Source organism: Bombina bombina, chromosome 10 (assembly GCF_027579735.1).
Source record: "Bombina bombina isolate aBomBom1 chromosome 10, aBomBom1.pri, whole genome shotgun sequence".
NCBI classification, from domain to species: Eukaryota; Metazoa; Chordata; class Amphibia; order Anura; family Bombinatoridae; genus Bombina; species Bombina bombina.
Genome location: NC_069508.1, coordinates 15,154,436 through 15,181,940, shown reverse-complemented (window position 1 = coordinate 15,181,940; position 27,505 = coordinate 15,154,436). Strand labels below are relative to the sequence as shown.

The 27,505-nt window shown below is 36.9% G+C and overlaps 1 protein-coding gene across 2 annotated transcripts in view; it reads right to left on the bottom strand.

Annotated features, from left to right (window-relative positions):
* Positions 1 to 27,505, bottom strand: part of NR5A2 (nuclear receptor subfamily 5 group A member 2) — a 185,371-nt gene that overhangs the window by 127,404 nt on the left and 30,462 nt on the right. Inside the window, exons 1-3 of one of the 2 annotated variants that reach the window (XM_053693810.1) lie at positions 16,339 to 16,932; positions 3,470 to 3,588; positions 459 to 600 (exon numbers count right to left, since the gene is read on the bottom strand). In XM_053693810.1, coding sequence (XP_053549785.1) covers positions 459 to 600; positions 3,470 to 3,588; positions 16,339 to 16,420 — 343 coding nt within the window. In that variant the 5' untranslated portion in view covers positions 16,421 to 16,932. Of the gene's footprint in view, positions 1 to 458; positions 601 to 3,469; positions 3,589 to 16,338; positions 16,933 to 27,505 lie in introns of those variants that run through there. The other variant, XM_053693811.1, reaches the window with a different exon arrangement.

The window sequence follows — 27,505 nt, the reverse complement described above, 5'->3', positions numbered from 1 at the left end:
CACCATATAACCCTCCCTATAACTCCTCCTATTGCACCATATACTCCTCCCTATTACTCCTCCTATTGCACCATATACCCCTCCCTATAACTCCTCCTATTGCACCATATAACCTTCCCTATAACTCCTCCTATTGCACCATATAACCCTCCCTATAAATCCTCCTATTGCACCATATAACCCTCCCTATAAATCCTCCTATTGCACCATATAACCCTCCCTATAACTCCTCCTATTGCACCATATAACCCTCCCTATAACTCATCTTATTGCACCATATAACTCTCCCTATAACTCCTCCTATTTCACCATATAAACCTCCCTATAACTCTTCCTACTGCACCATTTAACCCTCCTTACTTATGGTTTCTTCTTATAACTCCTCACAATCACTGCATGTTTGTTAAATGAACTTATAAACACAGATTTCCTGTACCTGCCTATGGCGTGTAACGTACCTTCTAGCTTCATTCCCACAGTGAGACATTTCTGGAACCTGCAGTAGGGACATCGCTTCCTTTGGGTCTTATCAATCTGGCAGGTCTGATTCTCTATACACGTGTACCTCTTATTGTTCTGGACTGTTCTCTTGAAGAAACCCTAAAAATAATATAAAGGACGAAACCATCAATCACAAAAAAACTTCTGATCCAATGTCATTAGTGAACTTTGTTCCTAGCAGGTTTTTAAGGTAAACATGTCAGTTTCATTAGAACACTATGGCCCTCAATAAGCCTCATAAATAGGTCACTATCATTGGTTTACTCAGATCCTTGAAATGAATGTTCCTAATATCTTACTTTTTACCTATAGAAATGTCTGTGAATGGAAGACATCAATATTGTGTTTTTATACACAGGTGGAGCCCTATCTTATTGTGCACGATAAATAACCAGCCATTACAAGTGGCTGGTTAATTTGACTGTGAGCTCGAGGTTTCACTTTGCGCTAGAATTTATTAATCAGACATCAGATCTGCGTTAAGTGGTTTACCGTGTCTATCGGCATCAGAGTGCAAGGCTTCCGGGCAATGAAAACACGAGGTCACATTTACAATGCGCCACTCTTGTAATACCAGCACACATTTAAGTGTGCTGGTATTATCGTGTGAAGCGTAAATATCGCTCTTGCATTAGAGCAATATTGTGCTCCACTCAGAATCTAGCGCTAAGATGTGTAATTCAAACACATGTACAATTCTTTCTAACATTTGTTTTGGGTTATTTTCCTACACGTAATTTGTGGTTTCCTGCATTTTTATCATTAAATGTGCCTTGTCATTGCTGTCAATGAGTTTTATGCAGTCATTTTCCATCAGTAAAATATAGATGGTGATGAGAAGCTTTTAATAAATATCCAACCATGGACCCCAATCCAATTAAAATAAATTTATTTGCAAAGACACGTTATGCAAGTTCACCTGATTTTCTGCTGCTTTTATTAAATTCTGCAATCGATTAAATGAGCCAACATCTGGGTGAGTAAAACTACTCAAATTATGTATACAGCATCACAGGAAAATCTAGTTAAACACATGAAGATCTGTAAGAATCAGCTTATTTCAGGTTTTTCAAGGGGTTGCCACACTTTCATGGAGGAAAAAAGCTATATGGCTAAAGCAAAACATGGCAGCTAATTGATTGAATATTGATGATGATGATGATTGCCAATTAATATTCATTTATGGCATTTTTAGTACTTTTTCCCATTTACAGTGTATTTTGATTTTTTTAAAACATCAAAAAAACGGTATTCCAATACAAAAATAACATTAAATTGTATTGAATTTTCAGAGTTTAAAAGTGAAATTTGAATTAGATTTTATTATTATTTTTTGTAAAATAGCAGTTAATTGTGTTTACTAACATATTCATTTTTGTGCAAACAATTTAACATATCAAGCCATGGCAATTAAAATACACCAATGTTGGTTTTCAAGGTGTCAAGGCTTTCTGAGGGACTGGAATTGGACAAGTTATTTGCATAATTTAAGCATAAACAGACTTATATTGAAAAACTTTATTTTTTTTAAATGACATATAATTTTAGAAATGTTTAAATTTTTCTAGACTTTATTGACCAAAATAAACCCCCCATCCCCTGAAGATCCCTTGTGTTGGCACTGAGAATAAATGTAAATCTATAAAAAATAAACATATTTTGCTGTGCACATTTGCAGTGAGTGTAGGTAAAGTCAAGCTGTCTAGTACTTATGCACAAAGATAGGGTAAAAGGCATAGTGCAAACTTTTTGTTTCGGAGGTAATTTACATGAAGCTTTAATGGTGAAGGAGATAGGGGAAGGAGAATATAATTTAAATAAACAGTAAAATTAAAAATATATTTTTTTATCTTTGTAATAATTATTTTGTTTAAAATCATTTGATACCTATTTAAGTTTAGTTTAAATTAATTTCCCCTAAATTAATCAGATGTGTTTTTTCTTTATTTTTCTTTTGCAGTTATTTAAAAAAAATCCTGCATTGTAAACGTTATAAGGTCTCCTCTTTGTTTTAAATACTACAAAAAGATAAAAAATAAAATAGAGAATTTTGTAATAAATCAGTTTGATTTGGCTTTTTTTTAATCTAATATATATATATACTAGATTGTATGTTGCTACAGGAATAGGGCCCTAAACTTCTCCTGTATTTGTGTGTCAAATTTTGTCTTTACTTATATTAATTGTATCCATGGACAGTGGTGCTGAATATGTTGGTGCTTAATAATAATAAAAAAAATATGATCATTTTAGTTTTTACAATTGTAGATTATATAAATAAAAATGTTTATTTTTCCAATGTCTAGTGTTTAAATCCACATAGGTTTCTATAGAGTTGTATATTAGTAAAATAATATTCTGTGATAACTGTATTTCTTGTAACTAACATTATATTTTGTAGGACACTGAAATTCAGCCTGAACAATAATTTTAAGATTAATTAAAATACACTTCTATTGAAAAAATAAGTAAATTTAAGATATATTTTATACATTAAACTGTTGAATTTCTATTAATAATTTTCTATTTTTATTTCCAAATTCCTTAAAGAGTTCATTTCTGTTGATAAAAAAAACCCATTAACTATTTAAGGCTTTAGATATAATAAAAAGCTAAGAAAAAAAAAAAAAAAAAAAAAAATATATATATATATATATATATATATATATATATGTGTTTATATAAATATATATTTTTTAACAAAATATTAATTACATTTTTACAAAAAAAATAGCAATTAAGGAGATGTAGTTATTACAGAAATGAGAAGTGATTATTTTATACACAGTCTTATGTGGAAATAATTAAATAATGTTGATCTTCAGACTAGGCCTTGTTTCCACAAAAGCCTTATAGTTATTACAAAGGATATATATATATATATATATATATATATATATATATATATATATATATATATATTATTTTTTCATTATTATTATTATTATTTATCTCATCAGATCCACACCTTACAACTCTCACAGGTCAGAAGTCCATAGTGGTATCCAGAAACTTTATCCCCACACACTGGACACATCTCTTCCAGATCATCATCGTAAGAATAGCCCATCATCTTAAATTGTGAAACTGTTTGAAGAAGAAAAAAGGAATGACATATGTATTAAATGTACAGGACTTATAAAATCTTAGGACCCTATTGTTTTTTACTAGTATATTCTAGATATATTTTTTAGTAAATCTTTAAATGTCTTCTAAAAATGTGTAGTGTATTTGGTTGCTTTTTTAGCTGGCTCATAAATTTAATATACATTTGTCAAAAATGTGATGTAAATAAATTCAACATTAGAAGTGAATATATATGAGAAACAGCACAGGGATTACAGAGAAAAACAAACAAATGTTTTACAGTATCTAGAATGTAGCTTTAAAAGAATTGGTATTAGATTTACACACACACACATACACACACATACACACACATACATACACACACACACATAAATATATATATATATATATATACACACATACATACACACATACGCACACACACATATATACACACACACATACATACACACACACATATGGGCACACACATACAAACACATATATATATATACACATACATACACACACATACGCACACACACATATATACACACACATACATACACACACACATATGGGCACACACATACAAACACATGCACACACACACATGCATACACACGCACACACACACACACATATATGTAAACATACATACATACACACACATATACACACATGTGCACACACACACACACACACATGCAGACACACACACACATACACACACACTCATGCACACACATACACACACACATACATACACACATACTCATACACACAAACATACACATACACACACACAGACACACACATGCACATACATGCAGACACACACACATACACACACACACACACTCATACACAAACACATACACACACATAAACACACATACATACACACACATACACACACACATGCACACAAACAAACACATACACACACATAAACACACATACATACACACACATACACACACACATGCACACAAACAAACACACACACACACATATATACAGTATATATATATTATTTTGTGCTTTCATTTTTTTTTTTCTAGAATTACCACCAAGGCTGTACAATTCAACATCCACAGACATATAAAATATTTGAATATACAAATATGTATCTTATTATATTCAGCAATGATTTCATATACTGGTTGTGTTTTGAGTCACTTCCAGATGTTGAAACTATCCACTTAAATGTTTTGAGTTGAGAAACAGACATTATTCCTGAGTGTGTGATTCAAACAAAAAGTCATCTGTCAAATGTATATTACTGAGAGAGTTACATGGTTTCTACTGCTCGTGAACATCTGAAGAAGAGGGAGTAAGCGATAGATATAGATAGATATAAATAGAAAGTGATATTTACATTTGTATTATCCAAGTTTACTGCAGTTAATGTCAGAATGTTGCTTTGCCATACTACAGGGAGATCCTGATATATGTAGCAGGTCCCCAACTTGTACAAATGTTTTGTTCTTCTATATATATATTTATATGTATGTGCATTTATGTATATATCCATGGCTGAATAATATAACTATAGTGTATCAGTCTGTGAACATATTTATAGGTATGAATACATGTCTATATATGTGTGTATATCTATCTATCTATCTATCTATCTATCTATCTATCTATCTAGCTATCATCATCTAGCAATCTATCTATGTAACTATCTATCTATCTATCTAACTAACTAACTAACTAACTAACTAACTAACTAACTAACTAACTATCTATCTATCTATCTATCTATCTATCTATCTAACTAACTATCTATCTATCTATCTATCTTCTATCTAGCAATGTATCTATCTAACTATATATCTATTGTAATATAAAGAACTGAAGAAATATAACTATAGTTTATCAGTCCGTGAACATATTTATAGGTTTGAATACATGTCTATATATGTGTGTATATCTATCTTCTATCTATCTATCTATCTATCTATCTATCTATCTAGCTATCATCATCTAGCAATCTATCTATGCAACTATCTATCTATCTATCTATCTAACTATCTATCTATCTATCTCTCTTCTATCTAGCAATGTATCTATCTAACTATATATCTATTGTAATATAAAGAACTGAAGAAATATAACTATAGTTTATCAGCCCAAGAACAAATTTATAGATATGTACACATGTATGTATATGTGTGTATGTGTGTATCTATCTATCTATCTATCTATATATCCATATATCTATATATAAACAGCTGAAGAAAAATACCTATACAGTAGTTTATCAGTCTGTGAACATATTTAAAGGTATGTATACATGTATGTATATGTGTGTGTGTATATATATCTATCAATCAATCAATCTTTCTAACTATATATTTATATAAATATAAACAGCTGAAGAAATATACCTATAGTTTATCAGTCCGTGAAAATATTTAAAGGTATGTATACATGTATGTATATGTGTGTGTGTATATCTATCTGTCTGTCTATCTATCTAACTATATATCTATATAAATATAAACAGCTGAAGAAATATACCTATAGTTTATCAGTCCGTGAACATATTTATAGGTATGTATACATGTCTGTAAATGTGCTTATGTGTATGTGTCTATCATCTATCTATCTATCTATCATCTATCTATCTATCTATCTATCTATCTATATATCTATCATCTATCTATATATAAACAGCTGAAGAAATATACCTATAGTTTATCAATTAGTGAAAAATTTAACAAGTTAGGACAGAAAATGCTAATTAATTAGTTCTAAACACAGCAAATATTTATATTACTTGCCCCCTGAAATTTGGTCTTGACTCCATAAAGAGTGTTAATTTGGTAAGCCTTTGTGCACTTGTTAACAAAATTGGCTGGAATGAATTCCCTATGAATTGCTTCCCATTGCAAGTAATGGGGTTCCATAAAAAGCTACAAGTTTCATTGGACTGCAAGTTTAACGTGGCACCACTGGGCACTGCCCAAAAAGTTCTTCAAAAGTAACTACACATACAAATGTGATTGTTTTAGCTGAATATATGTATATTCACTTCATATATATTTCTTACACTTTGAACAACGTATTTTGTATTTCAGCACAACCTTGCAAGTATTATATCGATAATCTGGGTCTCCGATAAAGAGCTTTATGGATAATCTAAGAACTGTTAGAAATCTTTAAACATGTCCAAGGAACACTTTTGTGCAGCCCACTTGTTAACATTGTGAAACTCATTTTACGTAGCATATAATAGAAAATAAAACTGTATAATTTATAAAATGTTATTCTGTGATGCAATAATACGCACACATAATACAAAGTCTTTATATAAACATGCTTTTCATAAGATCTATGTTATAGTGCATTTGTATCTTCTTACTGTTAAATGTGGAGCTGCAAAACTTACAGAGTAACGTTTCGTTTTAAACAATCCCGTGAGAGGCCTTACAGATCTGACAGCTCAGACCAAACCAGCTGTAATGAATTCAGAACCTTATACATATAAATTCCACTTTTCCTTCTCAGTCAGTAACTAAACTATAAATTTCTATGAATGCATTTTAACTTTTAAACCACTTTGTATTTTCTTTGGACCTATTTAGTGACGAGCTTAAACAGCTGAGTGATATGTCTGTGAGTTCATTTATTTAATCAATACGTAGTAATCTTGGTCTGCAATTAAGACTATAGAAAGTGTACATTATTTCATAGATGAACCTTATGAAAAAACATTGCAGAAACAGGGAGATAATATAGAAAACCCCATGTTCAAAAACATGGTACAATTATATTATGTTATTTAAATATGTAAAAAATATATATATATATATACAGTTAAAGTTCTCAACTCTCAATATCCTTAAATATTTTAAATGGTAATTTTTAAAAAAAAAAGTAACCACAACTTTGTGAATCAGCAACATTTTTTAGCTTCAATGATATATTTTTGCTAATGGTTTAAAAACAAATAGAATTTACATTATCAGACAATACAGAATAACAAATTCTGGCAGATATACAAGTCTCCATACCCTGAACCTTTCTCTACTAATGAAAAGAGTACATTTATTTCTACCACGTCGACTGGAGTCTACTCCTTGTATTTTGACAGTATGACCATGCACACTCCTGAGATTTATGTCTAATGTTAAATAATGTAGTATTATTTTAGATTTCTTACATATTATGAAAGGTTGTTCCCTTCTGAAATATTATTAACTAAATTAATGCATTCCTATTTTATATAAAACTGTACATGGCCATATGAATTGTCAAAAATGGTCAAACAAATTTTACTTGAGCACACATAATGTAATACAATGAACTTAAAAGCTTACAATTTAGTAATAAAATGCAAGACTGACTTGGGAAGAAACTGCTGCCCCAAGAAGCGTACAGTCTAATGACATAATGAGAAACTTACAATAGTGTGATACTATGGAATTCAATAAGCTTACAATATAGTATAGCAATTGGAACCATTGACCCCCCTCAACAAAAACTTACAGAAAGACATTGCCCCAAATTAACTTTGAATCCAAACAAAGAGTGGATATACACAACCGTAAGCTTTTGGGGTCTAGTGGCTTTAGAGTCAGCAGTGAATTTGCTTTGTTTATGCAACATTTTCATGTAATAAAGCTAAATACAAATATCTGTTTCCTCTCTCCTCTGCACCAAGTCTATATTGCTCTCTCCTTTATCTGCATATTTCTATCTACCTCTTTCTGTTTATCAGTATATGTACTGTTTAAGTGATGTTCCTGGATCCCTGACACCATCTGCTAAATTCACTAAGAAGCTGATTATACTAAAGGAAAAGATCCAGTACATCAAAATAACATGATTATCACAACTGAAGAAAACATTTCCAAAATGAAATATACAATTCAAGCATCAAGAGTAAGATAAACTTTAGGTTCTATATTCGATTGTAAGAAGCTGATTCACTTTATCTTACTCATGTCTTCACTCTTTAGTGAATTTCCTACACACAAAGTAAAGAAGCTAGAGAGACTAGGGAAGGTCCAGAGATAGACGAGATCTCAGTAATTGTTCCTACTGTTTGTTATTTATGTTTTGGGGAACTGATATTAATCTGAAAACCCTACTTGTTACTTCATATATGGAACAATGAATATAAAGTTCTCTAACTACCAGATATATATTATTGTAATAATGATGTGTCAGTATTGTTTCTTGAGTTAGACTTCGTAATGGTTAACCACTTTACACCTATGCATTAGGTTGCAGTCCTGTCTCTCACAACAAATGGGAGCACCTGGATCTGATCGGCCACCTGTTGAATTTGCCAAGGTCTGTATTGTGATTCACTGCTCACCTGTACATATCACTGTATAAAAATTGAAGTTCCCTTCCTAAGTAATGCAGAATGTTCCTCAATTTAGCATAAATCCCAGAAATCAAAAATTATGATTTTTTTTTTACTACTTTTTCATTATACAGGCCATGTAGACATGATCTGCAATCATCAATGGACAAAAACACACAAAACTTAAAAGCCAACTAGAATTTGTAGGAACCAGGAAGGAGGAGACTCCATAAAGTCAAATTGTAATAAAAATAATAATAAAAGAATGACAAACCAGAAGCAACAATTATGATGTTCCCTAACTCCTACTGTTTACCCATATAAGGTTGCCATGAAACTGCTCTAAACAGCTTGACAAGCATTTCAAAGATTCAAACCAAGCTTCAAACCAATGTACATAGGTGAGACTCCAGGTGACAAACTTTGGGAGTACAAAAGTTACCCACCAAGCTAAATATCAGAGATGCTTTGCATACAGGTGCCTCATCTCATATGAACTATTCCTAAATATATTTTTTTTACTCTCATCTTAATAAGGCACTAGTAAATTCACTGCAGATCGTACTTCTGAACTTTTGAGGTACCATAGCAATTAATCTGGGTGTATAGTACCCCCCCCCAATGCTTCTGTAAACTAAATGCACTATAGATAAAATAATTCTAGGAATAAAGACAAGCTTATGGCTGGAAGTTCATATAGAATAAGCCTACAAATAAAAAAGTAGGTTATGGCTGCAAAATAGCACATACATTCTAGGCATAAAGATTTTATGACTGGATGTTAGTATAGAATAAATCTAGAAATAAAGACCAAGTTATGACTAGAGGTTAGTACAGAATATGTCTAACAATAAAGACCAGGTTATGGCTGGAAAGTGGTTTAGAATAAATATCGAAATAAAGACCAGTGTATGGCTGAAAGTTAGAAAAACTAAGTCTAGAAATAAAGACCAGTTTATGACTGGAAGTTAGTAAAACTAAGTCTAGAAATAAAGACCAGGTTATAGCTGGAAGTTAGTATAGACTAAATCTAGAAATAAAGACCAGTTTATAGCTAGAAGTTAGTATAGACTAAATCTAGAAATAAAGACCAGTTTATAGTTGGAAGTTAGTATAGACTAAATCTAGAAATAAAGACCAGTTTATAGCTGGAAGTTAGTATAGACTAAATCTAGAAATAAAGACCAGTTTATAGCTGGAAGTTAGTATAGACTAAATCTAGAAATAAAGACCAGTTTATAGCTGGAAGTTAGTATAGACTAAATCTAGAAATAAAGACCAGTTTATGGCTGGAAGTTAGTATAGACTAAGTCTAGAAATAAAGACCAGTTTATGGCTAGAAGATAGTATAGTAGAATTTAGAATAAATAAATAATTAAATAAAGATTTGGTTATGACTGGAATTTAGAATAGACTAAATCTAGAAATAAAGGATCAGGTTATGGCTGACAATTAGAATAAATAAATAGTTAAATAAAGATGAGGTTATGACTGGAAGTTTGTATCGAGATAGTATAGAAATATAGACAAGGTTATGGCTGGAAGTTAGTATAGAATCAACAACAAAATAAAGATCAGGTTATGGCTGGAAGTTTGTATAGACTAAGTCTAGAAATAAAAGACCAGGTTATAGCTGGAAGTTAGTATAGACTAAGTCTAGAAATAAAATACCAGGTTATAGCTGAAAGTTAGTATAGACTAAATCTAGAAATATAGACCAGTTTATAGCTGGAAGTTTGTATAGATTAAGTCTAGAAATAAAGACCAGGTTGTGGTTGGAAGTTAGTATAGACTAAATCTAGAAATATAGACCAGGTTATAGCTGGAAGTTTGTATAGACTAAATCTAGAAATATAGACCAGGTTATAGCTGGAAGTTATTATAGACCAAGTCTAGACATAAAGAAATATATTATGACTGGATGCTAGTATAAAATCATTCTAGATATTAAAGATCACATTATGGCTGGACGTTTCCTGAGTTAGTGAAATCCTGTTCTTTTAGATCTGGTCATTTTTAATGCTTTAGCACGGGGTAATATAACATAAATAATTCTGCTAATTATTACTATGGTTAATACTTCTCTACACAATGGCAACCATTTATCCATCTCTGAAATTATAAAAAAAATAAAGAGGTTTTGGATATTGAATTTAAAATCAGATACCTCTTGACTCCTGTTGACTATATAGGATTTCTCTACTCTTAACTCCTACATTAATAGCACATTTTCTTCCTAGTGACCTGAGTTTACAAAATCATTTAAAAGCTAAGCAGAAGGACGCAGTCTGACCAGTCTGTATTATGTACAAATAAAATGCATTTAACAAATCTCATTTAATAATGGTACAGGCTATGTGGTTTTATTGGAAATTAATTATATGCCAGAAATACTGTAAGAGTTGAGCATTTATAATTAAAAAACAAAAAAGAATAAAAAAACAAACAACAAAACATTTTTTTAAAGCACATAACTTCAATATAAAGAATGTGTTAGAAAAGATATTTTTCTAAAAACAGCAACAATATATTTAGATTAAAATATGGATCTATTGATAGAATCCTTGCCTTGAACTAAACAATTTACCCAGGCTGCAATAACTCATTTAAAGATATATAATTGTAAGATCTTCAGACATCTGTTTTTTAATATTATAATTCTTGCTCAGTATTCTCTTGCCTCTATAAAAATTCCCAATAAAGTAAAAAAATCTTAGTTGAGTATTTATATTTACAATAACAACATATTTACATGCATGCACATAACAAAAATACACACACAAAAGAATATATTTAGGAGTAAATAAGAAGAATATTCACAATAGTTTTCTTTTTAATTATACAGGTTATTTATAAACATATAATTCCTGCACATATATGGTAAAGACACAACTATGTAATATAAATGTTTTACCAAGCTACAACTGAAACTCAATTAAATATTATAAATGTAAATCATACACACCAGGGAAAATATTAAAATAAATATTTAATTTCGTTTAATAGTGAGATTTTGGTGCTTGTGAGTGAGAATTCTGAGCTGTTGCTCTGTTAGTGATGTATAATTCACAGAAAATATGTAAAACTAAAAAGTAAGTCAGAATTATTTTTTAAGAATCAGATAAAATATTTTTGGTCCTTTAAAATATTTAGTGTTAACCTCAAGAGTTTGAAAATGTATATAAAAAGCATCAGCTGGAATATGGTGAAGCTACCCATAAAATCTTAAACCCGCAAAGGAATTAGATTATATTGAAATAAATATATGCAAAGATATTAAACATGTTAGAAGGCAAAACCAGAAATGTAAAAGCCAATGAACTTATATTGCTGATTATATCCCCAGAAAGGTGTCTGCATGTGAAATGGTAAAAAGATCTCCTTATGTCTAGATATAATTTCCACATAATATTATGAGACTTAGTGGGTCATTTATTTAAAACATACATACACAAAACTATACCTTTATTACCATGTTTATATATATAATACATAACATACACATATATTTAATTACATATATATATATATATATATATATATATATATATAAATACATATATATATATATATATATATATACTGTATATATAAACATACATACATACATACATATATATATATATTTGTATGTACTAGGTATGTTTGTTTATATATATAAATACATATATATATATATATATATATACTGTATATATAAACATACATACATACATACATACATATATATATATATATATATATATATGTATATATATATATATAAACAAACATACCTAGTACATACAAATAAATATATATATGTATATATATATATATATATATATATATATATATATATTGTAATTTAGCACCAGATTGTGCATTCTATTTATGTCATTACAGTATGTAATTTGTTTGATCTCACACAACAACTGCTGCATATAGATATTGATCCTACAGTCCCAGCCAAACTCATTGCATATATTTATATGATTTTTTTTTATATAACTCATCAAGTGACCTACCTCATCCCTGGGTACAGAGCAATTTTTTAAATTAATGTGTAGTGATTGTACTTAATATTTTAAAGCAGATATATTACATAAATGATTCTATTTTTTAATATTAATTAAAATGATCTATAACATTTAATATGCTTTATTATATTTATACACATATTATATACATTTCAGATTATAGTTTATTATAAATTATTTTGTACCATGTCTCATTAAAAATTGCTCATTGAATTATTTCAGAGTTGAATAATTTATTATCATAATTATATATAATATTCAGTATTAGTGAAATATTCTATGGAGTTATAATTTACCAATTTTTTAATACAACATAGTTTTATTATTTTATACAAACATGCCAAGTAATATGAAGAAAATAATAAGTTCACTACAAATATAAAACCAATCCCTGCCAGAACAGTGAGAACTGGTTTATAAAATCATCTTAAATTAAACTGATATGAAAGCTGCAGTTAAAGCACAAACTTTGTTATTTTTTATGCTGCTCAAATCTGAATCCAGTCAACTTCAATTATATATTTTATTGCACATAATTCCAAAAGAGTATTTTTAAATCACAAACTTTGATAGGACATTTTATCCTAACACTGCAATTCATTCTGTATTGATCATGAAACTCTTGAAATCTTTAATAAAATCCAGATTTGGATCTGCTATTTCTGAATACTTTCTAAGAATATAGCTGGTAGGTTATATTTGTTTTTAGCCAGTAATCAGGGTTATGAAAAGCACTGGGGATTTTCAAATTCCCCCCTCTCTGATTCAAACCAAAAAGTCACTGTTTTTACAACACATTCTGTGTAAGGTAAGCAATCACTTAAACACATAAACTATGTATGTACATATATATATATGTTATTTAATAGATTTATAATATTTTATTTAAATTAATTTTAGAAATAACTTTTTAGAAAAAGATTGTATTATCTATGTATATTAGAAGGTTAAAGAAAACGCAAACCATAATAAATATTTTGCTATTTGTAAAGATGGTTCCGCATGTGAATTCTATGCAAATGTAACTTACATTTTTAAACAGTATAAATATGTTCTGGAGATTATATTACAATAAGGATGTGTGATGCAGATTTTTGCTTTTGGCTACATTTTTGAGCCACAATCTCACACGGGCATTTGGAGTTTTATTATTTACAAAATAAATACAACTAATTTTCCCAGCAAGAAGCCATCACAAAGACACACAAACGTTTATCACTTTATAAAATCTGCACAAATTAGCTCATTATTTCATTATTTTTACACTAAAATCGATAACTGTAAGATTTTCTTCCTGGTTCCTCTGCTCCTTTTGTTAGGTAAGTACACTATGTGCTAAAGGTAAGTACACTATGTGCTTTAGGTAAGTACACTATGTGCTAAAGGTAAGTACCAGCAATCACACTGATGTACACTCCAATAAAAATAATATTTTATCACCTGTGCATTTGTGCTCCCTGCCCACAGCTATATCAGGATAAATGCCCCGCGGTGCGCTTAGTGCCCGGTTCCGCTCCCCCGTATAAATAAGATGAGGAGCGCTCAGCACAGTGCGTGTACCAGCGGAACATCCCATCTATAGAGACAGTGACTGTGTGTGTAGGCTCACTGAATACCTGCGTATCTACGGGTTAAATATATCTAAAATATTCCCCATACCCTGAGTGTGTGCAGAAGTATTATACTGTGCCCGGGATCTGTGTGTGGGCATGTGCATATACTGTGCCCGGGATCTGTGTGTGGGCATGTGCATATACTGTGCCCGGGATCTGTGTGTGGGCATGTGCATATACTGTGCCCGGGATCTGTGTGTGGGCATGTGCATATACTGTGCCCGGGATCTGTGTGTGGGCATGTGCATATACTGTGCCCGGGATCTGTGTGTGGGCATGTGCATATACTGTGCCCAGGATCTGTGTGTGGGCATGTGCATATACTGTGCCCGGGATCTGTGTGTGGGCATGTGCATATACTGTGCCCGGGATCTGTGTGTGGGCATGTGCATATACTGTGCCCGGGATCTGTGTGTGGGCATGTGCATATACTGTGCCCGGGATCTGTGTGTGGGCATGTGCATATACTGTGCCCGGGATCTGTTTGTGGGCATGTGCATATACTGTGCCCGGGATCTGTGTGTGGGCATGTGCATATACTGTGCCCGGGATCTGTGTGTGGGCATGTGCATATACTGTGCCCGGGATCTGTGTGTGGGCATGTGCATATACTGTGCCCGAATCTGTGTGTGGGCATGTGCATAAAATGTGCCCAGGAACGGTGTCTGGGCATGTGCATAAAATGTGCCCAGGAACTGTATGAGGGCATGTGCATAAAATGTGTCCAGGAACTGGGGCATGTGCATATATAAGAGTATATATATATTGTATTGTAATATACAAAAGTAGCTGTAACAACAATGTAGTTTTAATAATTCTAAAGAAAATAAACAAATACGCGTGTATCCTGCGCCTATTGCTTGTCACTGCACTGTATGCGCATGCATGTGGTTATATATAAGTCTGAATACTTATACACAACATTACTAATAAAAACATCATACAAAAATCACATTTATACTTAACAGTTAATTTCCGTGTTTAGAAAACAAATCCCAGTGAGCCCCTGTAACACTGTATATGTGACAATATGTTATATACAGTTACAAATTCTGATCATATACCCAGGGAATGTAATATTGATAATAAACCCGTATGTAGTGTGTGTGTGTGTGTGTATATATATATATATATATATATATATATATACACATATATACTATTACAACTATTTACAAGCCAGAAGTCAGTGATTAATACTTCACATATGTATAGATGATACATTCCACAGTATACAGGACAAGTCTTGTACACATTATATCATTTACACTATGCACTGTGCCAAGGGTTTACATATTTTGCATTTTACATAGTACAAAGATCACACATACTTTGTACCATACACAACACTGATAACATATCTGCTTACCATTATACACAATACACAATATATTACTGCTAGCCCTAGACTGTATGATTGGCATATATACAAAGCACATATCTTTATACACAGCACAGGGTTAAACACATATCTGACTTTACACACAGTATAGGGGGCACACATACCTGGCATTGTACACCACACAGAGTTACACATACTTACCATTATACACAGTACACGGTTAAACATACCTGGCATTATACACAGTATAGGGGGATACATGGCTGGCATTATACACAGTATAGAAGACACACATACCTGGCATTATACACAGTATAGGAGACACACATACCTGGCATTATACACAGTATAGGGGGGATACATGGCTGGCATTATACATAGTATAAGGGCACACATACCTGGCATTATACACAGTATAGGAGACACACATGGCTGGCATTATACACAGTACATATCTCACACACTCACCGTGCATGTTCTCTGCCATCTGACCTTGCTCCCCATGTGCTCTGGGCATTCCCATGGTTTCAGACTCCACTTTGGGCAGCATAATGCCTCTGTCAAGGTCCTGGGGGTCCCTAGCTGTGGTACACCGAGGGACCTGCTCAGACCCCCAGCCCCAGGAGGGTGGGATAGGGGAAGCTTCTGAAACGGGGCAAAATGGGATCTTCTGGACCAAGTGGGATGGAAACCTCCTTGGCAGTGTTGAAGGTCCTGTCCTGTGGGGGAGTGCAATAGGGGGTATTGTGGGGTGGGAGAAATATCCTGGGGTTGAATGTTCTCTCCTGGTGAAAGTTGGGGCTCTTGTGAAATGGGGCAGTTCAGTTGCGTTATAGGGAGCCAGGGAGAAGGTGCCGGGTGGTGGTGCCAGGTCTGGTTCCGCAGCCACCTCTCAGATGTGAGACCACCTGGTACTGGGTCCTGCCAAGCGCTCAGTGCTCCAGCCTCTCTCCCCTCTCATGGCTCTCTGTAGGGCACCAGATCTTCTCAGCCCCTTCCCTGACTGTCAGCTCCTCCTCTGCTCCTGTCTCTGATCCTCTCTACAAGTGTAGAGTTGTGAACTTCATGCCTTGCTCAGATAGACAAACAGCAGGAGGGGAGGGGGAGTTAGTGTAATGGGGGGGGGGGGGGATACAGGGTAACACGTCACTTAGTCTGCAGCCAATCAGCACCCTGACAAATTCCCATCTCATTTAGTGTAATTGCAGCATGTGTGCAGGGCCGGATTTACATCTCAGGTGCCTGTAGGCACAAAAACCTGAAGCGCCCCCCCCACCCCCCCACCCCCCCTAGAAAAAAGTGGAAAAAATGAGGACTTTTTTTTATTATTATTTAGGACAACTAAAAATAAATATTAGATGTAAAATTACATTTTCCCTTTTATGGAGATACACAAATACACACACCAATTGCAATATTTGTTGTAATGGAAGCTACACCAAAAATCAATATTCACTTGACTCAAATGGCCATACAATTTCTATTATGTATAACAAAAACAAATCATGTTAAACTTTTAATGCAAAATATTCTAAAGAAAACCCTATTTAAAGGGACATCAAATGTGACAGTTTGCTGGGCATTTTATTATTGCACTAGTGCTTGCAGAGAAGTGTGTTAGCCTCTTGCAAAAGAGTTAAACACATAGTCAATGTCAGTTCTGAGACAGCAATACACATCTGTGCAGACCCAGATGGGCTCATAGGACATGTTTATTGACAAGCCATTAGTGTATTGCTTTTCTGGAGATGACTTTGACTATGTGCTTAACATTTTGTTGGAGTCAAACACAGTTTTGTGTAAACAATAGCAATATTAAAACTAGCAGCATGCAAGCTCATCACCATCAACAACCTGTGCAGCCAGTGGAAGAAAATATAAAATGTAGGGAAAAAAATCTTGTAAACTCTGATATTTTTGGTACAAACACACACAGATGTTACATTTATTTTGTTCTGAAATATAAATATCATATGATGTTGCTCTCAAAGGAAAACATGGAATGTTGTAGATTATATGTAATCCAGGGGTCAACAAATGTGTTTAAAATTAGAATTTAGAAATTCAATGGGAGGGGTTTAGTTTTAATCTTTGCCCCTCTCTCCTTCATGGCTCCCTCAACTGCTGTAACATATTCCCAATGAAACACTCGACTTTGTAGGCACCTGGCAGCACAATTCTTACTAAAATAAATGCCCTCATAAAAAAAAAAAAAAAAAAAAAAAAATTTTTTTTTTTTTTTTTTTTTTTTTTTTTATTATTGACAGGCAGGCGCCCCTCACTGCAAGGCGCCTGTAGGCACATGCCTACTGTGCCTAATGGGAAATCCGGCCCTGCATGTGTGTCAGATAGCAGACCCCTGCCCTAAAGGTGAGGGGGATCATCCCTATTAACCCTTACTCAACCACAATCGTTTTTTTATTTCACTGTCAAATAAAATTAGTCATGTGGTTACGTCCCTTCAGCAATACAGGTTTACCACATTTAATAGGATCTTACACTGTCTATTAATTTATTACATTTTGTTTATTGTGGCAGCAGAAAAGGTAAATTCCATGAAATGGTCAAAAAAACGTTCCATGGAAATTCTCTATAAAATTAAACACATATATGTGTGTTTTATAAATGTATAACAGCGTGATGGCCCCTGTACATGAGCACTGACACAACCTCCTGCAATACCACATAAAAAATACCCTCCTGGTGCACAAAGCACAGCCACTGACACATGTAACCTGACAAATACCCCCCCTGGTGCACAAAGCACAGCCACTGACACATGTAACCTGACAAAATACCCTCCCCTGGTGCACAAAGCACAGCCACTGACACATGTAACCTGACAAAATACCCCCCCCCCCTGGTGCACAAAGCACAGCCACTGACACATGTAACCTGACAAAATACCCTCCCCTGGTGCACAAAGCACAGCCAATGACACATGTAACCTGACAAAATACCCTCCCCTGGTGCACAAAGCACAGCCACTGACACATGTAACCTGACAAAATAACTCCCCTAGTGCACAAAGCACAGCCACTGACACATGTAACCTGACAAAATACCTCCCCTAGTGCACAAAGCACAGCTACTGACACATGTAACCTGACAAATACTCCCCTAGAGCACAAAGCACAGCCACTGACACATGTAACCTGACAAATACCCCCCTGGTGCACAAAGCACAGCCACTGACACATGCAACCTGACAAAATACCTTGAGTTGCACAAAGCACAGTCACTGACACATGTAACCTGACAAAATACCTCCCCTAGTGCACAAAGCACAGCCACTGACACATGTAACCTGACAAAATACCTCCCCTAGTGCACAAAGCACAGCCACTGACACATGTAACCTGACAAAATACCTCCCCTGGAGCACAAAGCACAGCCACTGACACATGTAACCTGACAAAATACCTCCCCTGGAGCACAAAGCACAGCCACCGACACATGTAACCTGACTAATTCCCCTCCTGGTGCACAAAGCACAGCCACTGACACATGTAACCTGACAAAATACCCCCCTGGTGCACAAAGCACAGCCACTGACACATGCAACCTGACAAAATACCTCGAGTTGCACAAAGCACAGTCACTGACACATGTAACCTGACAAAATACCTCCCCTAGTGCACAAAGCACAGCCACTGACACATGTAACCTGACAAAATACCTCCCCTAGTGCACAAAGCACAGCCACTGACACATGTAACCTGACAAAATACCTCCCCTGGAGCACAAAGCACAGCCACTGACACATGAAACTTGACTAATTCCCCTCCTGGTGCACAAAGCACAACCACTGACACATGTAACCTGACAAAATACCTCCCCTAGTGCACAAAGCACAGTCACTGACACATGTAACCTGACAAAATACCCTCCCCTGGTGCACAAAGCACAGCCACTGACACATGTAACCTGACAAAATACCTCCCCTAGTGCACAAAGCACAGCCACTGACACATGTAACCTGACAAAATACCCTCCCCTGGTGCACAAAGCACAGCCACTGACACATGTAACCTGACAAAATACCCCCCCTGGTGCACAAAGCACAGCCACTGACACATGTAACCTGACAAAATACCCTCCCCTGGTGCACAAAGCACAGCCAATGACACATGTAACCTGACAAAATACCCTCCCCTGGTGCACAAAGCACAGCCACTGACACATGTAACCTGACAAAATAACTCCCCTAGTGCACAAAGCACAGCCACTGACACATGTAACCTGACAAAATACCTCCCCTAGTGCACAAAGCACAGCTACTGACACATGTAACCTGACAAATACTCCCCTAGAGCACAAAGCACAGCCACTGACACATGTAACCTGACAAATACCCCCCTGGTGCACAAAGCACAGCCACTGACACATGCAACCTGACAAAATACCTCGAGTTGCACAAAGCACAGTCACTGACACATGTAACCTGACAAAATACCTCCCCTAGTGCACAAAGCACAGCCACTGACACATGTAACCTGACAAAATACCTCCCCTAGTGCACAAAGCACAGCCACTGACACATGTAACCTGACAAAATACCTCCCCTGGAGCACAAAGCACAGCCACTGACACATGTAACCTGACTAATTCCCCTCCTGGTGCACAAAGCACAGCCACTGACACATGTAACCTGACAAAATACCTCCCCTAGTGCACAAAGCACAGTCACTGACACATGTAACCTGACAAAATACCCTCCCCTGGTGCACAAAGCACAGCCACTGACACATGTAACCTGACAAAATACCTCCCCTAGTGCACAAAGCACAGCCACTGACACATGTAACCTGACAAAATACCCTTCCCTGGTGCACAAAGCAAAGCCACTGACACATGTAACCTGACAAAATACCTCCCCTAGTGCACAAAGCACAGCCACTGACACATGTAACCTGACAAAATACCTCCCCTGGAGCACAAAGCACAGCCACTGACACATGTAACCTGACTAATTCCCCTCCTGGTGCACAAAGCACAGCCACTGACACATGTAACCTGACAAAATACCTCCCCTAGTGCACAAAGCACAGCCACTGACACATGTAACCTGACAAAATACCTCCCCTAGTGCACAAAGCACAGCCACTGACACATGTAACCTGACAAAATACCTCCCCTGGAGCACAAAGCACAGCCACTGACACATGTAACCTGACTAATTCCCCTCCTGGTGCACAAAGCACAGCCACTGACACATGTAACCTAACAAAATACCTCCCCTAGTGCACAAAGCACAGTCACTGACACATGTAACCTGACAAAATACCTCCCCTAGTGCACAAAGCACAGCCACTGACACATATAACCTGACAAAATACCTCCCCTAGTGCACAAAGCACAGCCACTGACACATGTAACCTGATAAAATACCTCCCCTGGTGCACAAAGCACAGCCACTGACACATGTAACCTGACAAAATACCTCCCCTAGTACACAAAGCACAGCCACTGACACATGTAAAATGACAAAATACCCTCCCCTGGTGCACAAAGCACAGCCACTGACACATGTAACCTGACAAAATACCCTCCCCTGGTGCACAAAGCACAGCCACTGACACATGTAACCTGACAAAATACCTCCCCTGGTGCACAAAGCACAGCCACTGACACATGTAACCTGACAAAATACCTCCCCTAGTGCACAAAGCACAGCCACTGACACATGTAACCTGACAAAATACCTCCCCTAGTGCACAAAGCACAGCCACTGACACATGTAACCTGACAAAATACCTCCCCTAGTGCACAAAGCACAGCCACTGACACATGTAACCTGACAAAATACCTCCCCTAGTGCACAAAGCACAGCCACTGACACATGTAACCTGACAAAGTAGCCCCTGGTGCATAATGCACAGCCACTGACACATGCAGCCTGACAAAATACCCTCCCCTGGTGTACAAAGCACAGCCACTGACACATGTAAGCTGACAAAATACCCTCCCCTGGCGCACAAAGCACAGCCACTGACACATGTAACCTGACAAAATAGCCTCCCCTGGTGCACAAAGCAAAGCCACTGACTCATGTAGCCTGACATAATACCCTCCCCTGGTGAACAAAGCACAGCCACTGACACATGTAACCTGACAAAATACCTCCCCTAGTGCACAAAGCACAGCCACTGACACATGTAACCTGACAAAATACCTCCCCTAGTGCACAAAGCACAGCCACTGACACATGTAACCTGACAAAATACCTCCCCTAGTGCACAAAGCACAGCCACTGACACATGTAACCTGACAAAATAACTCCCCTAGTGCACAAAGCACAGGCACAGACACATGTAACCTGACAAAATAGCCTCCCCTGGTGAACAAAGCACAGCCACTGACACATGTAGCCTGACAAAATACCCCCTGGTGCATAATGCACAGCCACTGACACATGTAACCTGACAAAATAACTCCCCTAGTGCACAAAGCACAGGCACTGACACATGTAACCTGACAAAATAGCCTCCCCTGGTGAACAAAGCACAGCCACTGACACATGTAGCCTGACAAAATACCCCCTGGTGCATAATGCACAGCCACTGACACATGTAACCTGACAAAATACCTCCCCTAGTGCACAAAGCACAGCCACTGACACATGTAACCTGACAAAATACCTCCCCTAGTGCACAAAGCACAGCCACTGACACATATAACCTGACAAAATACCCTCCTCTGGTGCACAAAGCACAGCCACTGACACATGTAACCTGACAAAATACCTCCCCTAGTGCACAAAGCACAGCCACTGACACATGTAACCTGACAAAATACCTCCCCTAGTGCACAAAGCACAGCCACTGACACATGTAACCTGACAAAATACCTCCCCTAGTGCACAAAGCACAGCCACTGACAAATGTAACCTGACAAAGTAGCCCCTGGTGCATAATGCACAGCCACTGACACATGCAGCCTGACAAAATACCCTCCCCTGGTGTACAAAGCACAGCCACTGACACATGTAACCTGACAAAATACCTCCCCTGGTGCACAAAGCACAGCCACTGACACATGTAACCTGACAAAATACCTCCCCTAGTGCACAAAGCACAGCCACTGACACATGTAACCTGACAAAATAGCCTCCCCTGATGCACAAAGCAAAGCCACTGACTCATGTAGCCTGACATAATACCCTGCCCTGGTGCACAAAGCACAGCCACTGACACATGTAACCTGACAAAATACCTCCCCTAGTGCACAAAGCACAGCCACTGACAAATGTAACCTGACAAAGTAGCCCCTGGTGCATAATGCACAGCCACTGACACATGCAGCCTGACAAAATACCCTCCCTTGGTGTACAAAGCACAGCCACTGACACATGTAACCTGACAAAATACCTCCCCTGGTGCACAAAGCACAGCCACTGACACATGTAACCTGACAAAATACCTCCCCTAGTGCACAAAGCACAGCCACTGACACATGTAACCTGACAAAATACCTCCCCTGGTGCACAAAGCACAGCCACTGACACATGTAACCTGACAAAATACCTCCCCTAGTGCACAAAGCACAGCCACTGACACATGTAACCTGACAAAATACCTCCCCTAGTGCACAAAGCACAGCCACTGACACATGTAACCTGACAAAATACCTCCCCTAGTGCACAAAGCACAGCCACTGACACATGTAACCTGACAAAATACCTCCCCTAGTGCACAAAGCACAGCCACTGACACATGTAACCTGACAAAATACCTCCCCTAGTGCACAAAGCACAGCCACTGACACATGTAACCTGACAAAGTAGCCCCTGGTGCATAATGCACAGCCACTGACACATGCAGCCTGACAAAATACCCTCCCCTGGTGTACAAAGCACAGCCACTGACACATGTAAGCTGACAAAATACCCTCCCCTGGCGCACAAAGCACAGCCACTGACACATGTAACCTGACAAAATAGCCTCCCCTGGTGCACAAAGCAAAGCCACTGACTCATGTAGCCTGACAAAATACCCCCTGGTGCATAATGCACAGCCACTGACACATGTAACCTGACAAAATAGCCCCTGGTGCATAATGCACAGCCACTGACACATACAGCCTGACATAATACCCTCCCCTGGTGAACAAAGCACAGCCACTGACACATGTAACCTGACAAAATACCTCCTGGTGCATAATGCACAACCACTGACACATGTAACCTGACAAAATACCTCCCCTAGTGCACAAAGCACAGCCACTGACACATGTAACCTGACAAAATAACTCCCCTAGTGCACAAAGCACAGGCACTGACACATGTATCCTGACAAAATACCTCCCCTAGTTCACAAAGCACAGCCACTGACACATGTAACCTGACAAAATAACTCCCCTAGTGCACAAAGCACAGGCACTGACACATGTAGCCTGACTAATTCCCCTCCTGGTGCACAAAGCACAGCCACTGACACATGTAACCTAACAAAATACCTCCCCTAGTGCACAAAGCACAGTCACTGACACATGTAACCTGACAAAATACCTCCCCTAGTGCACAAAGCACAGCCACTGACACATGTAACCTGACAAAATACCCTCCCCTAGTGCACAAAGCACAGCCACTGACACATGTAACCTGACAAAATAGCCTCCCCTGGTGAACAAAGCACAGCCACTGACACATGTAGCCTGACAAAATACCCCCTGGTGCATAATGCACAGCCACTGACACGTGTAACCTGACAAAATACCTCCCCTAGTGCACAAAGCACAGCCACTGACACATGTAACCTGACAAAATACCTCCCCTAGTGCACAAAGCACAGCCACTGACACACATAACCTGACAAAATACCCTCCTCTGGTGCACAAAGCACAGCCACTGACACATGTAACCTGACAAAATACCTCCCCTAGTGCACAAAGCACAGCCACTGACACATGTAACCTGACAAAATACCTCCCCTAGTGCACAAAGCACAGCCACTGACAAATGTAACCTGACAAAGTAGCCCCTGGTGCATAATGCACAGCCACTGACACATGCAGCCTGACAAAATACCCTCCCCTGGTGTACAAAGCACAGCCACTGACACATGTAACCTGACAAAATAGCCTCCCCTGGTGCACAAAGCAAAGCCACTGACTCATGTAGCCTGACATAATACCCTCCCCTGGTGCACAAAGCACAGCCACTGACACATGTAGCCTGACAAAATACCCCCTGGTGCATAATGCACAGCCACTGACACATGTAACCTGACAAAATAGCCCCTGGTGCATAATGCACAGCCACTGACACATACAGCCTGACAAATACCCCCTGGTGCACAAAGCAAAGCCAATGACACATGTAACCTGGCAAAATACCCCCCTAGTGCAAAAAGCACAGCTACTGACACATGTAACCTGACAAAATGCCCCCTGGAGCATAATGCACAGCCACTGACACATGCAGGCTGACAAATACCCCTCTGGTGCACAAAGCACAGCCACTGACACATGTAACCTGACAAAATACCCCCCTGGTGCACAAAGCACAGCAACTGACACACGTAACCTGACTAATTCCCCTCCTGGTGCACAAAGCACAGCCACTGACACATGTAACCTGACAAAATACCCCCCCCCCCCGGTGCATAAAGCACAGCCACTGACACATGTAACCTGACAAAATACCCTCCCCTGGGGCACAAAATACAGCCAGTGACACATGCAGCCTGACAAAATACCCCCTGGTGCATAAAGCACAGCCACTGACACATGTAACCTGACAAAATGACAAAATACCCCCCTGGTGAATAAAGCATAGCCACTGACACATGTAACCTGACAAAATACCCCCCTGGTTAAAAAAGTACAGCCACTGACACATGTAGCATGACAAAATACCCCCCTCGTGCACAAAGCACAGTCACTGACACATGTAACCTGGCAAAATACCCTCCCCTGGTGTACAAAGCACAGCCACTGACACATGTAGCCTGACAAAATACCCCCTAGTGCACAAAGCACAGCCACTGACACATGTAACCTGACAAAATACCCTCCCCTGGTGCACAAAGCACAAACACTGACACATGGTTGTTTGGTAAATTTGTGCTTGTTATTTCTGTTTGTGTATGTATATGTGTATATGTATGTGTATGTGTATATATTGTGTTTCATGTATGTGACTGTACGTGTATGTACATGTTTGTCTGTTTATTGTGTTTTATCTATGTGACTGCATGTACATGTGTGTGTGTATTTATTGTGTTTTATGTATGTGACTGTATGTACATGTGTGTGTGTGTTTATTGTGTTTTATGTATGTGACTGTATGTACGTGTGTGTGTATTTATTGTGTTTTATGTATGTGACTGTATGTACATGCGTGTGTGTGTTTATTGTGTTTTATGTATGTGACTGTATGTACGTGTGTGTGTATTTATTGTGTTTTATGTATGTGACTGCATGTACGTGTGTGTATTTATTGTGTTTTATGTATGTGACTGTATGTACATGTGTGTGTGTTTATTGTGTTTTATGTATGTGACTGTATGTACATGTGTGTGTATTTATTGTGTTTTATGTATGTGACTGTATGTACATGTGTGTGTGTTTATTGTGTTTTATGTATGTGACTGTATGTACATGCGTGTGTGTGTTTATTGTGTTTTATGCATGTGACTGTATGTAAATGCGTGTGTGTGTTTATTGTGTTTTATGTATATGACTGTATGTACATGCGTGTGTGTGTTTATTGTGTTTTATGCATGTGACTGTATGTACATGTGTGTGTGTGTTTATTGTGTTTTATGTATGTGACTGTTTGTACATGTGTATGTATTTATTGTGTTTTATGTATATGACTGTATGTACATGCGTGTGTGTGTTTATTGTGTTTTATGTATGTGACTGTATGTACGTGTGTGTGTATTTATTGTGTTTTATGTATGTGACTGTATTTACGTGTGTGTGTATTTATTGTGTTTTATGTATGTGACTGTATGTACATGCGTGTGTGTGTTTATTGTGTTTTATGTATGTGACTGTTTGTACATGTGTGTGTATTTATTGTGTTTTATGTATGTGACTGTATGTACATGTGTGTGTGTGTGTGTATTTATTGAGTTTTATGTATGTGACTGTATGTACATGTGTGTGTGTTTATTGTGTTTTATGTATGTGACTGTATGTACATGTGTGTGTGTTTATTGTGTTTTATGTATGTGACTGTATGTACATGTGTGTGTGTGTGTGTATTTATTGAGTTTTATGTATGTGACTGTATGTACATGTGTGTGTATTTATTGAGTTTTATGTATGTGACTGTATGTACATGTGTGTGTGTGTGTTTATTGTGTTTTATGTATGTGACTGTATGTACATGTGTGTGTGTTTATTGTGTTTTATGTATGTGACTGTATGTACATGTGTGTGTGTTTATTGTGTTTTATGTATGTGACTGTATGTACATGTGTGTGTGTGTGTGTATTTATTGAGTTTTATGTATGTGACTGTATGTACATGTGTGTGTGTTTATTGTGTTTTATGTATGTGACTGCATGTACATGTGTGTGTGTGTTTATTGTGTTTTATGTATGTTACTGTATGTACATGTGTGTGTATATATATTGTGTTTTATGTATGTGACTGTATGTACATGTGTGTGTATATATATTTT